Raw genomic sequence first — 17,570 nt, forward strand, 5'->3', positions numbered from 1 at the left:
TATTAAAAAAAAAAGAAGAAAATTAGGTAAAAGGAAACTAAAACATAAGGAGAGAAGTGGAATGAGTTCTCTAGATTGAGCGCTCTTGGCAGGCAGAATGTCTGCCTGTGTACTGCTCCTTTAGGAAGGCTGCACATGCACAGCTGAGCGAGCTGGCTTTCTCTCTAGAATGTGAAACAGTGTGCTCCATTCACATGCAGCAGACTCACGTTATAGAAATAAGATTCTAATGAGATGAAAATAATGTTCTTGGCACCTACCTGAGTCACAAAACTGCTTTCGCTTCCTGCTGCAGAAAGCTGGCTGCTGTCATTTAGGAAAAATATCCAGATGGCACACCCACCTGGAAGTGGTCTCACAAAGACACAAAGAAAGTATTAAAATATGTGAAGACTCAGTTTGCTATCCAGCTGTCAGTAAATTTTAAATCCATTTTGTTCCTTTGCACCAAAGAACTCTAAGCCTGTCAATAGAACTAAGTATGAAATGTTGGATATAATATCATATCCAAAGGAAAAATAAGCAAAATGAAACTGATGTCCTCATAAAAATGGTAGCCTGAAAGGAGGGGAAAAAGACATTTTGTGGGGGAGAAATTAAGGGAAACAGACCAGCAGAACTTTTATTTAGTTAGTTTGGTTTGCTTACCATTATCAGTCGCTGCCTATGCTGAATGGTGCAGCATTTTGTTGCACTCTGAAGCAGAGTGAACAAGAGAGAGGACCCAGGTATGGGTTCATGTCCTCAGAGGAGGGTACATGCACCATTATCTTGAGTTCCTGCTCACATGGGTCAGGACAAAGAACTCGGCATACCCCACAATAGTACAGCAAGCTACAGGAGTGGGTGTCTAACTAACCAGGCACTTCCCTGCCAGGAATAATTTTGGCATTATGCAATTCCCAGGCTTCATAATCTAAGGAATTTGAATTATCCCACTGTAGAAAGTTTTAGCAGGCTGAAAGCAGGTCTGGGTACTAATGAGGTGAGTATCTGGCTGTTCACAGGGAAGGAATTCATTATAAACCTGAATGAGGCTGAACCACGAGGCTCAGAGAGCTTCCACACTGCAAACATTAACCACTCCTCCGGCTGCCACACCTCTCCTTTTAGCTGCTGCTAAAACCAACAGTGCAATTAATTTGGACTGGAGCAGAAAACCATACTTGTATCCAGAAACTACTGCCCTCTGGTGAGCCAAAGTATACTTCATTACCTGGCCTGTAACATGCCTCATAAACCTAATTGTTAGTAAATATTCATGCTTTGAAGAGATAGTTTTCCATCTTAGATTACTGACTAAATTTGGCTTTTATATGAGAAACCAATATTCATGAAATCCATATTTTAGCTTAGTTATGGTTGATAGCCTGTAACCTAATAACTGTCGATTAAATAAACAATTATCTGTATCCATCAAATGATAAACTCATTCCCAAATGCCCTCCTTACCTGTTCTAGGAAATGTCTATTTAACATTCCTTTCTTCCAAGCATTTCCCAAGAAGGTGCATTACAGTTACAAAGTGAATTTCATTCATTTATTCAGCTTTTCGTGGATAATAGTTCTTTCCCATAGCCCTTGCTTTTCCACCTGGGATCTGGGTGATTCTGGCTTTGTCAATCAGCACATTTCCTCTCTGTGGCTGTAGAAATTATGCACACGACCTGACTATATCTAAGAAGAGTGAGACTCAGAGCCTTTCTGGGAATGGAGGGACACTCTCCTTTTTGATAAACACTGGGAAGAAACATGGGGCCCCCAGAGCTTAAGCAGTCATTTTGGGACCAGCTTTTAAAGGAGCTGACGTGTTGGAGAGTCTCACAGAGTGACGATAACAAGCTAAATCTTTGGTGACTTCACCAAACTGCTATACAAAGCCCTTCCCACAGCCCCTACCCATGGACTTTTCACTGCACAAATCTGATGAGTTGTTTAAGCAAGCTTGGGTCAGGTGTTCTGTTACTAGTGGTCAAAATACCCTAATTGATGCTGTATAAGCACTGACCATGCTGTATAAACACAAAGGAAGAAGGTCCCTGGAATGTAAATTTACAATGGAAAATAACATGCCATTTTCATGCCTTCTCAACTACTTAATGACTTTACTCCAAAAGCATTCCCCTTCCAGCATTCTAAGTTTCTCCCTTATTATCTGATCAGTGTGTCAGAATACAGACATACTGTATTATTTCCTATCTTAAAGAAGCAGTCTTCCTTATCTAGAAATAATCTTCCTCCCATCTTTATATAAAATACATGTATGAAGGGCTGGGGATGTGGCTCAAGTGGTAGCTCGCTCGCCTGGCATGCGTGCGGCCCGGGTTTGATCCTCAGCACCACATACAAACAAAGATGTTGGGTCCGCTGAGAACTAAAAAATAAATATTAAACTTCTCTCTCTCTCTCTCTCTCTCCCTCTCTCTTTTAAAAAAAAATACATGTATGAAGATTTGAATTTGATGTCAATATATCTTATATACAATCAGAGATAATGATAAACTGTGGTATATATGTGTATTAAGAATTGTAATGCAAAAAAGAGAGTGCATGCATAATGGCATATTTGCCGTGAACATACTTTATATACAGATTTATGAAAAATTGTGCTGTAAATGGGTAATGAGTGTAATACATTCTACTATTGTTATGTAATAAATAAATAAATAAATAAATAAATAAAAGCAGTCTTCCTTACTCTGTAAAAGCTCTAACCTAGATCTTCTTATTTCCTATGTCTTCTTGGACACCATCCTCTGCTTTCCAACTTCTAAATGGTGGATTCTCTTAGCACTTGAACCCACTCTTCATCAATGATCCCTCTCTGGGCAACACAGCCAAGCCCATGTTCTATTATCCAGCTCTCTCACACTACACACCCGTAACATTTATATACTATTGGCTCCCAAATGCACCCCACCTCCAGCTTCCTTCCCAAACTCCAGAATTGCACTGTAGATAGCACTTCATCCACAACATCTTTACTTGGTATCTAACAGGCATTGTCATCTCAGTATTTCCAAAGAGAAATTTTTAATTTCTCCTGACCCCAAAACCTTTTATCTCCCTATCTTTCCCATTTTTTAAAAAAATATTTTTTTATTTTTTTTAGTTGTAGTTGGACACAATATCTTTATTTTATTTACGTGGTGCTGAGGATTGAACCCAGGGCCTTGCACGTGCTAGATGAGCGCTCTATCGCTGAGCCACAACCCAGCCCCTCCCATTTTTTAAAAGCTTTTTTTAGTTGTAGTTGGACACAATACCTTTATTTTATTTATTTATTTTTATGTGGTCCTGAGGATAGAACCCAGCACCTCGTACGTGCTAGGCAAGTGCTCCACCGCTGAGCCACAACCCCAGCCCCTATCTTTCCTATTTCACCAACAGCTGCACCCACAGCTCAGGCCAAGTTTTTTTGGTGCCATCCCTGACACTGCTGCTTTTAATCCATCAGTCAAGATGCTAGCTCCATTTTTAAAGTATGTCCCAATTCCAACAGTCAACTCCTCCTCTGCTCTCTCTGCTTCAAGTCACTTTTCTCTCCTACTAGATAAAGCAGTAGCCTCCTAGCTGGCCTCCCTGTTGATACAGTTTGTTCCTACAGTCCATTTTTCTCATACCAACCAGAGTAATCCTTTTAAAATATAAATTCTGTCTTTAAGGGTACTGCTCTCAACTTTCCAAGAGGGTTGGTTCTATGATAGTGGAGGGAAGGTTATTATGTGGCAATCTGGCTAATCTGGAACCATGTTTTCCAGAATCCTCTTCTTAGTCATATTCTAGATTAGATCCCAAAAGGGATCTCTGCACAGAATTCAGACAGAAGTGATGCAGGAGCCATTACAAGGTTAGCATGGTTAGAAGAAGTAAGAGACAAATGCAGAGGTGTCTGCAGGTTCTACCCTGCCCTCCTATCCCTTACTGTGACTGGTTTTTCTCCCTCACCCCTGCTGACCAATAGTGACTCCACATCTCCCGCTAGATACAATCTTCCATAGGCTTTCCCCCAGCTCTCCTTTGCCAGCATTCTCTCTTTTGGAGTCCAAGGAAATAACGACATTCTTCCATGGGGGTCTATAGAGGCCTCAAGAAAGAGGTGGATGGGAATCCATTCTGATCCTTCTAAGGTCTCCCCAGTTTTTAGAATAGAGCACCCGATTTCTTGGTGGCTTCCCTTGTTGTGTGAAGATCAAAGGGCTGCTCAGCACAAGCTGGTCCATGTACCAAGAGCTTCCTGCTCAGCCCTGCCCTACCAGGGGACCTGCCCTCCCAGGCAACCACCCAGCCCTTCACTATTGAGCTGCTTACTCCCTGATCCAGAGCTATGGGTTTTTATGACTTCCCACACACAAGGATGCCATAATAGTGCAAATGGGTACACAGTCCATGTACACAGTAACCATAACATGCTTCATTTTCTAACACTTAATTTTTAATTTAGTCTCCCTTTCTACCAGACAGTAGAAACCATCCCCAGCAATTTGATGATTTCACCAGTAAAAATCCCTTTTCGTTGGAGTTGTGTCAATGTCCACAACCCCACTACTGCTGTTCTTGCCCTCTACCTCACTCCGGTTCCCCACCAACTTTCCCTTGTAGTAAGGAAATCCTTGTGTCTAGGGATGGTGAACTGGGGCAGGGGACCCTTATTGCTACTTGTTGCCATGTCTCTTTTAAATCTCTTGTCTACGTACTTAGTCCTGCCTTTTCAGATTGTCCAGAACGAGAGGAAACTGGACTTCACTACCATATCTCTTTCCTGTTTTTTTTTTAAACATCAGAAATTTATTAGTTGCTCAAAATATTACATTGATCTTGACATATTATATATCATACATTTGATTCAAATGGGATATGAATTCTTATTATTCCCATGTGTACAGATTGCAGGATCACATTGATTATACAGCCATGTTTATACATACTGCCATACTAGTGTCTGTTGTATTCTGCTGCCCTTCCTATCCCCTTCCTATCCCTCCTCCTCTCCCCTCCCCTCCCCTCTCTCTACCCCATCTACGTAACTCATTTCTCTTTTTTTTCCCCTTCCCCTCACATCCTCTTATATGTATTTCTGTATAACAATGCGGGTCTCCTTCTATCTTCCATGCAATTCCCCTTCTCTCCCATTCCCTCCCACCTCTCCTCCCTGTTTGATGGTAATCTTCTTTCCTGTTTATTGCAAAGAGGCTGGAAGTAGGTATAGACCAAATCTGGCATCCCCAGTCCCACGGAGAGTTCAGAACACAATCACTTCTAAAGCCAAGACAAATTCTCTGTGCAGAAAAATCACAAACAAGATCCTCCATCTACAGACGCACACTCCTTATGAAGGTTTGTCACACACAGGTCTGTTAAGATTTTCCTTGTTGCAAAGAGCAAGAACTCTTTCAAGAAACTTTAAGCAAAATGGTATAAAAATCTTCAGCCTCTTTTAATCTAAATTCTGTGATTATTTTATTAGAGCTTTAATAATTAACAATTTTTAAAAGTCACTCTTACTAGGGGATATGAAAAAATACAAAAAGGAAAAGAATCCAAGAATTGTAAAGCTGAAAAACTGCAATACAAAGATTAATACCCTTTAAAATAGGGATCTAAAAAAAGCTTTATGAGAAAGATTCCTGATACTTAAAAATCAACAACCAAAGAGTCATGAAACATATTGCATAGTAATTTGTGTTTTCCAAGTATACTTCAGGTCAAAGAAGAGACATTACCCTCAAGGGGCAGGAAATATTTCTTCCATTATTAACAGCATCTGGGCTGGAAGTGAACTTGATCACTAAGATTGTGGCGCCATCTTCAGTTCCTCAGAATAGTATACAACTTAAAACCATTTAAGTCCCAAGTTTCCAATTCTGCAAATATTTCAACAAAATTGACACAAGGCGCATTAAAATAGGTTGCAAATCAAAATCTAGAGTTTATATATTCCTTATTATCATTAAGAGCAAAAATAGATATTGTCCTATAAATAGGACACTGGAACAATAAATAGAATCAGATAATTTGAAATACAGTTTGTTCCTCCAAATAAAATGACAACGTAGTTCTAGAAAATACTTTCCTGAGTGCATTTATTACATATCAGTTATGTATGAAACATTTTGTTCAGTTGAACAGTTAGAAGTAACTTTTGCAGCAAAGTTCATGCCATTTCCCCAGTGAATTTAAAGATGTTTCAAATGCCCTAATCATTCACCCATTACTTTCTCAAATGAATACATGTCTAAATATATAATCATTATTCAAAAACTACCAAGTGGTATATTTGTTGCTCAATTTAAATTTTATAGGCATTCCATATTTGGGATGATAGAATAAAATGGATTAACCAGAAAATTCATAGACTGGATTATAAAACAGTCTAAAGGAATCATAAATTAATGCCAAAATACCATACCTATAAATAGTTTAGAATGAGGAACATGAGTGAAGGGGTGGTTGGAATAACTGAACCAGACAATCTTTTCCAGGTTTCTGCAACTCTACCTGCAATGGTCACTTCAGCCCACAGCTGGAGGAGCCACTCCAGATGCTGCTACTTGAAGTGTGGCCTGAGACAGCTGTTTCAGTACCATTTGACAGCTAGTTAGAAATGGACATCAAGGGCCCCACCCAGACCTACTGAATCTGAATCTGCACTTTCCAGATGATTTGTATATACACCAAACACCTTGATTTCCTTCACAAAGGTGGTGGAGGAAGTGGGATGGAGAAGAGAGACAGACATGCCATCAATGGACAGAAATTGCATAGATTTAACAAGAAGATGTCATTTATTAAATTTTATCAGCCAATTGTTAATCCATGCCAAAAAGAGAGTCCTGATCATATTGCAAATGTCACACATTTCCCAGAGGCAATACTTTGAGCACCGCTGCCTTAATAAACACCTTTCTATAGATCACAAATTTTCCTGCTTGATTCCAGTGATCATTGGGTCCCGCCTTTAAAACTGTTTGCGTCTTAGGTCTCAAGAAAGCTCTCCACTGGTGGATTCCCATTGCACCCTCACTAATTGCTTGCTACACTCTTACAACTCTTTAATCTTTTTTAAAAATTTTAATTTGTTATATATAACAGAATGCATTACAATTCATATTACTCATATAAAGCACAATTTTTCATATCTCTGGTTGTACACAAAGTAGAGTCAAATCCTTCATGTCTATACATTTACTTAGGGTAATGACGACCATCCCATTCCACCGCCTTTCCTACCCCTATTCCCCTGTCTTTCTTACCCCTATTCCCCCTCCCTTCCCCTTCCTCCCCTTTGCCCCTTTGTCCTATCTAGTACAATTCTTAACCTCATACAGTAGTCATTCACCTGTTGGAGTCCCATTTCTGGATTGTGATTTCCTTGCCAAGAATCATGCTTACGTATTTGAATTCACTCATTGATTCACTTATTCTAGTATTAATATCTACTATGTGCCAGACATTATGGATTTTATTAAAATATAACAGCTATACCCTCAGCTCTTATGGAGTTTACATATTTTAGAGCAAAATGTCATATAAGTCATTATAATAGCAGATAAATGTTATGATAGAGAAAGCAGAGTGTTTGAAGTAATTTGCATCTAACTTGGACTTGAAAGAGTTTTCTAAAATCTCAGCTGAAGGACACAGTTCACCAGGAAAAGTAGGGAAAGAGAGTGAAGTGTTCCAAGAAGGGAAGGTGCTTGTGCCATCAAGCAGCACCTTGGGCATAGACAGTACAGAAGAGTGTGTTGGATGAAGTTTGGACATTTTGTTGCCTCAGGCATTCCAAAGTCAGTCATTTAGCAAAATGAGTTTGGATTAAAAAAAAAGAATGGGGCCAATTAATGTTTCAAAAAATATTTTTAAAGTACTGGCTATAACTTATTTTTTTAATTTAGGATGACTGTCAGTTTTTAAAATTGAACCATAATAATCAGATCACTGAGCTCACTCTTCCATTCAAGAACTTCCAAAAGGAGTTGCAAATGCACCAACAGGAAGTTCTAAGAAATTAAACATCCTGAGTCAGCTCTAAATAATAACTGTGAAAGTGACAGTCTAAAGAACACCCCGGAATTGAGGCCCTTTATTTATTTTAGTTTTCTTAAATATATCAAACTGTTTAATGCGAATAACCAAACTTTTATACAAAAAGAACACAGGGACTTCAGAGTCTTTGTGAACTTTTCTGGCAATAAATGAAATACGTTTCTCCTTTTCTTCCCAACACTCCACAAAAAGGATACTAAGCAAATACAAAAGGTTTAATTCCTTAGGGACAAAATGGGAGATGTTACTCCACACCTTACGTGTGCACAGGAATAAAAAGGAGGAAAATTAACTTGCCGCCAAGGAGCTCCTCAGAGCCTCAGGCACCAAGACTTGCCAGATGGGGCAGCGAGCATTCTTGGAAGGCGGGGAAGAGACACTAAGGTAGGAAGGGTCAAAGGAAAGATGAGAAATAGTAATAGTGGTAATCATAATCATCATGTGCAAAGAAGAATCAATATACTGAAACTTCTCAATAGTAGATTGGACATGAAGAATAAAAATATAAGAGGACAATAAAAATATTTGAGAAATCATCTTCAGATTAGATTTATCCCAGCTGCACTTTCCACATATACAACAGACTATGGATATTTTCAAATGTACAAGATTTTTCCTTCCCCTGCCCTCTTTTCCAGGAAGTTGCTGCAAGACATGGTCAACTGAGGAACCTAGAGATCCAGGGAGCAAGCTCAGAGTGGGGCTGACACTTCAGTATGCAGCACCACCAGCCTAAACTCCAGGACAGAGGGCTGGAAGAACATCTCCAGAGGGCAACACAATAGTGAGGCAATGGATGGTACAACTAGAGACGATGGAGAATTACTGTTAATAATTACTGCAGAAAAAGCAAGGTTTAAGAAAATGAAAATCAGACTTGGAGGGAAAAAGTAGGAAAGGAATGTTGTTCTCTTCTTGGTGCTACAGAACAATACTACATATTCTTCAGAAAGTAAATTGATTGTTAAATTATGTAACTAATTAATGAGAACTTCTGCATTCTATTGGCTGCAAAAATAGTCTATAAGTGGGTCAGAGATGTCCTATATATACTTCCCATTGGGCTAGCACCATCATCCCAAAGCTTGCTGGTGCCAAACTCAAATTCTGACATCTCCAACAGACAGAGTCACCAGCTCTGGAAGGTATCTCTTAGGAGGGATTTCCTCTCTCATGCAACAACCCTGTGCTTGGACAGCAGCCAAGGTAGAGGGGACTCGCACCTCTAGGTGAATGTCCAACTCCTCATGATCTCATCTTCTGTCTGCCTCTCGCGTACCTGAACTTACCAAAAGAAGTTACCAAAGTTTGCAGGTTCAAGGGGAGGTAATAAAGATCTTCACCATGGAGAATATCAACCACACGGTAAAGAAGAGTATGTGAGCTGGGCATAGTGGCACATTTAATCCCAGTGGCTCAGGTGGCCAAGACAGGAGGATCACAAGTTCTAGGTCACCCTCAGTAATTTATCAAGGCACTAAGAAACTCAGTAAGACCCTGTCTCAAAATAAAAATATAATGGGCTGGGGATGTGCTCAGTGGTAAAGTACCCTTGGGTTCAATCCCCAGGACCAAGGGGGGAAGAGGGGAAGAAAGAGGAGGGAACAATCTGTTCCAAAGACCAATATAAAAAAATTAACTGCATTTTTATATTACAGCAACAATTAGAAAATGAGATATTAAACAGATCCCACTGATACTGAAATCAACAAACCTCAAATGTTTAGAAATAAAGCAAATTAAAGACACAAAACTACAAAATATTCCAGAAGTCTTAAATAAATGAAAGGACCTATCATGTTCAGGGTCGGATGAATTCTGCATTTGCTGGGTATGTATGTCTGTTCAGTCAGGTAGGTTATGTTTATTTATGTATAGGGACTTAATTTTGGTTCAGTTATTCTGTCAGCTACCACAAGGCATTACTCTTCCTCAAAAACAGTGGATTTATGTATTTTTCCTTAATCCTATCAGTTTTATGTGTTTTGAGCCTACATTATTAAGTACATACAAATTGAGAATTGTTACTAATTACTGTTTGATCCTTTTGTCATTAAAAAATCTTTATTTCTATAAATGCTCATTGTCTTACAATCAGTCTACTTTGATATAACATTTAAATACTAATAAAGGACTCATACTCAGAATATATATAGAACCTCTGAATCAATAGGACATTCTAGAAAGAGGGCCCAAAGACTAAACAGGCACTTCAAAGAAGATGATATCTAGACAACTAATAAACATGAAATGAGTTCAATTTCAATAGTCACTGGGAAAATACAAAATGAATCCACAATGATTAACTTGGTGACTAAAGACACATAAGTCTAAACAAAACACTGACAATATCAAGGAATTAGCAAGGGCTGGGAAAACTGGAGTTCTTCTACACTTCTCATGGAGTATAAAAGAACAACTTGAGGAGTATACAACAAAGATGAACATATTCCATTCCAAAAATGATACATGTGCCCAGACATTTAAAATATTTACAAAGACTGTTCTTAATAGCTCCAAACCAAAAATGGTAATGGCTGAATGAAAAGTAAGGGCCTATTCATGTGTTTAAATACTATACAGCAATAAACAAAGGAACTACTGTCACAATGGCTCAGTCTCCCAACACTGAAAGAACACAACAACAAGGGAAAGGCTATCTAATATACATCAAATACAAAACCAGGCAAAACTAGTTTATGTGATAGATGTTGAAGGCTAAGAATTGGAAAGACATAAAGGGAGTTGGAAGGGTGGTTATTTACACCTTACCTTCTCAAAAAGTACATTTTCTTAAAAATTCACTGAACTCAAATTTATGAACTTTTTGGCATATGTACTGCAATAAAATGTTTACAAACTTTTAAAATGATTTAATTCAAAAGGGAGAATGTAGAAGAAACATGGGTGGTAGGAAATGTTTAAAATTAATAAATCAATCAATAGCTACGGGCATACTGTTCAAAAAATTAAGAATTACCTCCAATTAAGAATTAAAAATAGTTGCTCTTAGTGGATGTAAGTAACTGCTTCTCAGGTTTTTAGTACTACATTTCTTTTAAAAGTGACAAGCTAAAAAATAAAAAATGAAAGTGACAAGCTCATGATATGTATAGAAAAAGAACATTTCAATCCTTCACAAAGGAAAAATTACTAATGTAGGTTTTTTAAAAGTAAACGGCTTCCTAAAATCAACAATGCTAAAGTGTATCTGACAGAAGAAAATACACTCTGCTTTTAGGCATAAACTATGGTTTTAAATACCAAATTTCAAAGTTAAAAAATTACACGTGGAAATGACAGTTGCTATAAGATTGTCACAGTTGTGTAAGGCAAATGTTAATCTCTAGAAGAGAGGGAAAGAGACAAACCTTGGACATATTTTATTTTATCAATGTATAGCAAACCACCATGGTTATTTACGTACATATTTTCTCACTATATAAAAAGTAGAGGGCCAGACATGGTGGTGCATGGCTGTAATCCCAGCCACTCAGGAGGCTGAGGCAGGAGGATCAGGAGTCCAAAGCTAGCCTCAGCAATTTAGTGAAGCCCTGAGCAACTCAGTGAGACCCTGTCTCTAAATAAAAAGGGCTGAGGATGTGGCTCATGGTTAAGTGCCATTGGGTTCAATCCCCAGTACCAAAAAAAAAAAAAAAAAAGGTAGGATGTTAGCATACAAAGTGACATACTTGGTTTGCAGAATACTTCTCATGGACTAAAGTTCTTTTATTCTTTAGATTAAATTGGTATTTCTCAATGTAGTATGTAGAAGATGGTCCTAGGAATTATGTAGAGAAAGATGTTACACTGTGCAATCATGTTTTGGAAAAATGGATTTCTTCATCTTAGACCTTCAGAGAACCTCATCATGTTAATGTACACTGATTCTCTAGAAGGCTCTTCCTCTATACCTTGAATGATGAGGCACTATATTTGTTAAACTGAAAAAAGAAGACCCATCTCCCTTTTGATGGCAAGAATCCATCACAGAAGGAATCAGGAGACATCCAGGAGGACACTTCCATTAGCAGGTTTAAGGCAGCCCAGAAATCTGAAAATCTGCACTTTCTGGGTCTTAAAATCTTTCCTAGGGCGCCAACGTCTCCTAGGTATTTAATAGCATTTGTGAAGTACACTGAAGATTTTATTAGGATTTTCTAAAAAAGAAATGAATGCACATACAAACCAAATTCAACAAAACTGTAAAAAGAGACATGTGCTTGAAGGTACTTTCTGAATGTTAATTTATTTTTGTTTTTTTCAAGTCAAGACTATATGAACTATGCATGAACCACCAGTATTTAGATACCAGAATTAAAAAAAAAAAAAAAAAAACAAGCAAAGGTTGAATAGGGTATCTGATTTTTTTTTTTAATCTGAACAGAAAATAAGTATACAAGTTTGCTAAAGAGAAGTGGTAAAAACTGAATGTTATGTATTATGTAATCAGTACATCAAGTTTACTTCAGTAGCCAGTGATTTTAGTTAATTTTGCAAAAAATAAAACCAGTTGCAGAAACAAGATTATAAAATGCCCTTTCCAAACCCACATTGATAAAACTGATTCATGTCTAGCTTATTAATTATACTCAGATTCAGTTCTCCTTGTGCAAATAATACATGTAGTCATTACTGTTGGTTTGGTGAACTGAAATTCATTTAGGATAGTTTTAATATAATAACCCAAATGTGAAAAAGTTATTCAAGATTCAGAGATAAACCAGTACCTAGGAAACATAATTCACCCATGTGCGAGATAATTTTTAACATATTCTTCAAAATAAAATCACGGTCAGAGACTGTGATGGCCCTGCATACTCAGTGCATTGCTTCACGTGGTGCATTCCTATGGCTCACCTGGAGTCTAAGACCATATGACCACCACGCTTCTAAAGAGTAGACTCCTAACACACAAATCTGTCCAATTTTCTTCAAGATCTAAACTGCTTGTAAGACCTTGAGCTTGACATGTAAGAACTTTGCATTTTAATATCCCAAACATTGGGAAGACTAGGTGTGACATGTAGTAACCATACATACACTTTCATTACATCACCACAAAGAACCCTCAAAACAACTCAATCCTGCAGATTGAGAAGGGCACATTTATTATTTAGCTTAAGAAAGTCCAAATGGCTCTCTTGGGGTCAAATGTACCCCAAGGCATATATAAGGAATGAGTATAATTGGCAGCAAAAGAAATCTGCCACTGTGTGATAAATGCCATTAAGCAAAGAGATGTCATACATTTTAAGAATATACTGTGATTCATTTGGTTCCCATTATCATGGGGCACAAGAAAATGAAACTCAAGACTACTTCATTTGAACTAGACAAGAGATGACCCCAGTTTTAAACAGGGCTCTTCATTGAAGGAAAAGACAGAGCCATAAAAGTCAGATTAGCTGACTTCAAATGGTTTACATCCCAGGATGAATCAGATTACACTGATTTAAGCCCAATAATTTAGGCAGGTTTTTAACCACAAGAATAAGGACATTCTTAGTACATATTAATAATTAAACCAACATATACACAATTAGCAATATCCTATATAATATTAAATGTTTTAATATGTCCTCAATTACACTCTACCTAGTTAATTCGTTGTTTTTTTTTTTTTTTTTTAAAAAAAAAAAAAACAAGCTCAACTTTATTTTACAATGCACTTTGTATTTCTAAGAGTATTCTGTAATAATTTGATTTCATTGAAGCAGGTACAGTTACTCCGGATTTCTCTAAGAGCCAAACTCAACTGTATCTTCTGTGATCTGTTTGAATTCATAATTGCCTCTGCCATCCATATGTAGGTAGTACTATGGGAAAGAAGAGAAAAATCAGTAACTAAGAAAATACATAGTGCTTTCCTTTATAAGAATAAAATATAGGCTTTCACATTCTTTTTAGGTAACCAAATCCACATGCATCCCGCAAATTAGAATGTTTCCATACTTCAAGCACAAAGGATCTGGAGCTACCAGTAGACTGACCTGTGCCACTCCCTGACTGCTCAGTAGGGCTGTCTTCTTTTTTTCACCTGATTTCCTAGGTCAGCTCAGAATAACTTTATGGGTTTTTTTGCTTGCTTTGGTTTTTTTTTTTTTAATTTGCAAGAATCTCTAATGTTTTCGCTTATTGTTTTTACTTAAAAAGGGCTATATAATGTGTCTAAATAACCTACCCTGAAGACAGGACAGCAATTATAAAGCTTTGTTTTTACTTAGTAATTTTTTATTTACATACTTCTTATTTATAAAAAGTTTTTCGTTTTCCATTTTTTGCATTGCTATGTTTTAGTTATTCTGGCCTTTATATTCCAACTCTTTGTGTTTCCCTCTTCACATGATCACTGGCCTGATAGTTGTTTTGTTATTTGCTTATACCTTCAAAAGAGGAGGAAAGGTAAAACACAAGATGTGTCCATGTCCTATGGCTATAATTTTGAAGAAAACACAAAGGCTTTGATATATTTTAAACTTTGATTTCTAGTTACTCAATTTCTCATTCAATTATGGAAAATGGACAAATTATAATATTTCTTAAGATAACAAAAACTAGAATCCATACAACTATGTAGAAGTGCACTGCATTTTATTATTTCATATAGGTCACTTTATATTATCATCTCAACCTTTTCTTTTTGTGGTGCTGAGATTGACTCCAGAGCCTTGTGCATGCCAGGCAAGCAATCTACCACTGGGCATGTGCCAGCCCTAAGCCATATGGTTCTTAAAAGTAAAAACAGTAATTTGCATCCCTCATGACACTCAGCCCTGAACCTGACAACAAATGGCACTTAATCAGGCAATATCCCTAGGACAGGATACCTTTACCATTGTTCCAATTTTTCTCCAATCTTCTTTTGCTCAAAGTTTGTTCATTATTTAGGAAAGAAAGCAAGAAATATTTAATTTGCCATTTAATTTGTCCCCATGTCAATACTGGATGATAAGAAAAACTTAACTACATTTGTGACAGTATTTTGCAAATATTACTGGTTTTAATATAAGAGAACCAGTGTCTGTCACATATAACTAAGACTGTTTATTCACCTTGTAGCTTTCAAAACTGACAACTACAATAATGTCGAAGAAAGTCCTACTGTTTTTATAAAACTGAAATAAAACCACCTTTTTTCCTTAAGGTGCATATTTATTAGAGAATATATACCATAAAATCTAAAACCATATTCATTCCAACTCACATATTTAAATAAAGTAAGCTTTCACTGTCCCACCATACAATGAAAGAAATACAAACCTCATGGTGTTTCCAAAGAGATTTTCTGTGTGACACAGTGAAGAGCGTAATGCCAACCTAGTGAAACGAAAATGACTAAAGTCTATATTAACAAGTCAAAAACTAAACTAGTACACATATTTAAGCTTTTAAGATAACTACCTTCCATGGCTATAGAAAAAATCAATGTCAATAAGAAAAATTTACAAGGATGCTAAATGTTTTTTGTAATAGAAAGCAATGATCATCAATCACACAATAAAAACTAAACTTGCATTAAGTGCATTACATTGTTTTGGGCTGAAAACATAACTCCTAGCACATTTTCTGTTTATCTTGAAAATATGTGAAAAGATAATCTGACAATAATAAAAATAACAAAAGGTCAAAAATCAAGAAAAATCAAATCACCACAGCAATGTCTGTAGTCAACTTGCTTCTCAAATGCAGGGTAATAATCTTCTATCAAAACTCTTATTTTACAATGTGTCTTGGAATTCAGATTTTGGAAATCTATTATTTAACACCCCTCCTCAGGAAGGTTCTGAGGCAGAATTCTATAATTACACATGAATGTTTCTGTAGCAATATATATGAACACTGACATTAAGTGAAACGAGAGTTTAAGTATTTTTTGTTAGACCAGATTTTATTACCCAATGAGCTTATTACAAAACTAATGAGAAATGTTCTAGTTTTAAGAGCTTTCTGAATTTCAGATTGAAAATAAGGATTTATAGTTTTGCACTTCAAATTTTCAAGAAAACACTAATAGATACAACTGTAGCTCTGAATCAGTGGTTTTCAACCAAGGAGTGATTTTTGTCCCTCCAGTGACATTTGACAATGTTGGAGACATATTTAGTTGTCACAACTGAGAACACTACTGCCATCTAAAGGGTAGAAGTCAGAGATGCTGCTACACATGGCAATACACAGAAGAGCCCTGAGAATTATCCAGCCAACATGCCAACAGGTCTGAGGATGAGAAACTCTGCTCTATGTCACTGTTTCTCAAGAGACCTTTCAAGGCTGACAGATACATGTATATGGGTTTCAAGCATATGTCCCATGATTTCTAACTTTTACTTTCATTTTGATAATTTTTAAAAATTAGTCTAAGTTTATTCTAGATCATTTCTACCATGAGAGTTCAGTGCCCAAATTTGTACTTACACTTCTGCTGGCACAAAGTGGTTTTACTTAAAACTTATAATATGCCATAAATCTGGGTATCTTGTGAATTATGGTTATGAATTGCATAAAATAAGTATATTAACAGTACTAAAAAATGTGTATTTCAAATGTATACTAATCTAATTTTTAAAATTCGTTTCAGATATTATATTTGTTCATGTTTCTACAATAACTGAATTAGATTTCTACTAAATGTAGGTATTCTTTACATGAGAATAACTTAAGTCAAAATATAATAGCAAAATTGAACCTAAAAGATCTGAAAACTTCAGATTTTATCTTTCCATAATTAAGTTCCATACCAGTGGCTTACTCTCAGCAAAATGGCACAAATTCTAAATTGTGCTTAAGTTTTGTCTATATTCAATTGGTGAATTTGTATTGGTAATGTAGCTGTAAAAGAGCTCTAAGCTTAAGGAGATCACACCTCATTTTCTGTCTATTCATGTTTAAATGTTATAAATGTAAACAATCATTGAAGCTGCGTATAAATTTTTTTCTTTTAAATAGAATTTGTATTTTATAGAATTCATACAATTTTATGTAGAGACAGTCTATAACTAGAACATAACAGGAAACCACATGGAAAAGTCTCCACATCATATGAACAAATACAGACTATATGGTTTTATATATAAGAGAATACCACAAACACCTCTAATACCTAAAAAACTGAAAAGCAATGTGAAGAACTGCATAAAAATTACGTTACTAAAACTGATTCAAGAATAAAAAATAAAGCATTGAAGAAATAAAATCAGTAGTTAAAATCTTCCTAAAAAGAGGAATGTAGCAAATTCATTTTTTCATCATTACACTAATGCTTCTCAAACTTTCATGTGCATTTGAATCACCTAGGGATTTTGTTACTATGTAGTAACAAAATGAGATTCTTCATTTCTAACAAACACCTAAACAATGTTGATGTTGCTGATCTGTGACCACAGTTTGATTAGTAGGAATTCATTATATATATTTATTTTATATATTTATACACAGACACAAACATACACATATACACATGTATCAAGTATTTGTATGTCTGTGCGTATATATATATATATATATATATATATGCGCAACAT

At 36.3% G+C, this 17,570-nt stretch overlaps 1 protein-coding gene across 1 annotated transcript in view; it reads right to left on the bottom strand.

Moving 5' to 3' along the window:
• Positions 1-12,399: 12,399 nt before the first annotated feature.
• Positions 12,400-17,570, bottom strand: part of Abcd3 (ATP binding cassette subfamily D member 3) — an 85,781-nt gene continuing 80,610 nt past the window's right edge. The window contains exons 22-23 of the mRNA XM_076863459.1: positions 15,310-15,366; positions 12,400-13,865 (exon numbers count right to left, since the gene is read on the bottom strand). Of these exons, the coding sequence (XP_076719574.1) occupies positions 13,788-13,865; positions 15,310-15,366 (135 nt within the window). The 3' untranslated portion in view covers positions 12,400-13,787. The remainder of the gene's footprint in view (positions 13,866-15,309; positions 15,367-17,570) is intronic.

Source organism: Callospermophilus lateralis, chromosome 7 (genome assembly GCF_048772815.1).
Source record: "Callospermophilus lateralis isolate mCalLat2 chromosome 7, mCalLat2.hap1, whole genome shotgun sequence".
In the NCBI taxonomy this organism is placed as follows: Eukaryota; Metazoa; Chordata; class Mammalia; order Rodentia; family Sciuridae; genus Callospermophilus; species Callospermophilus lateralis.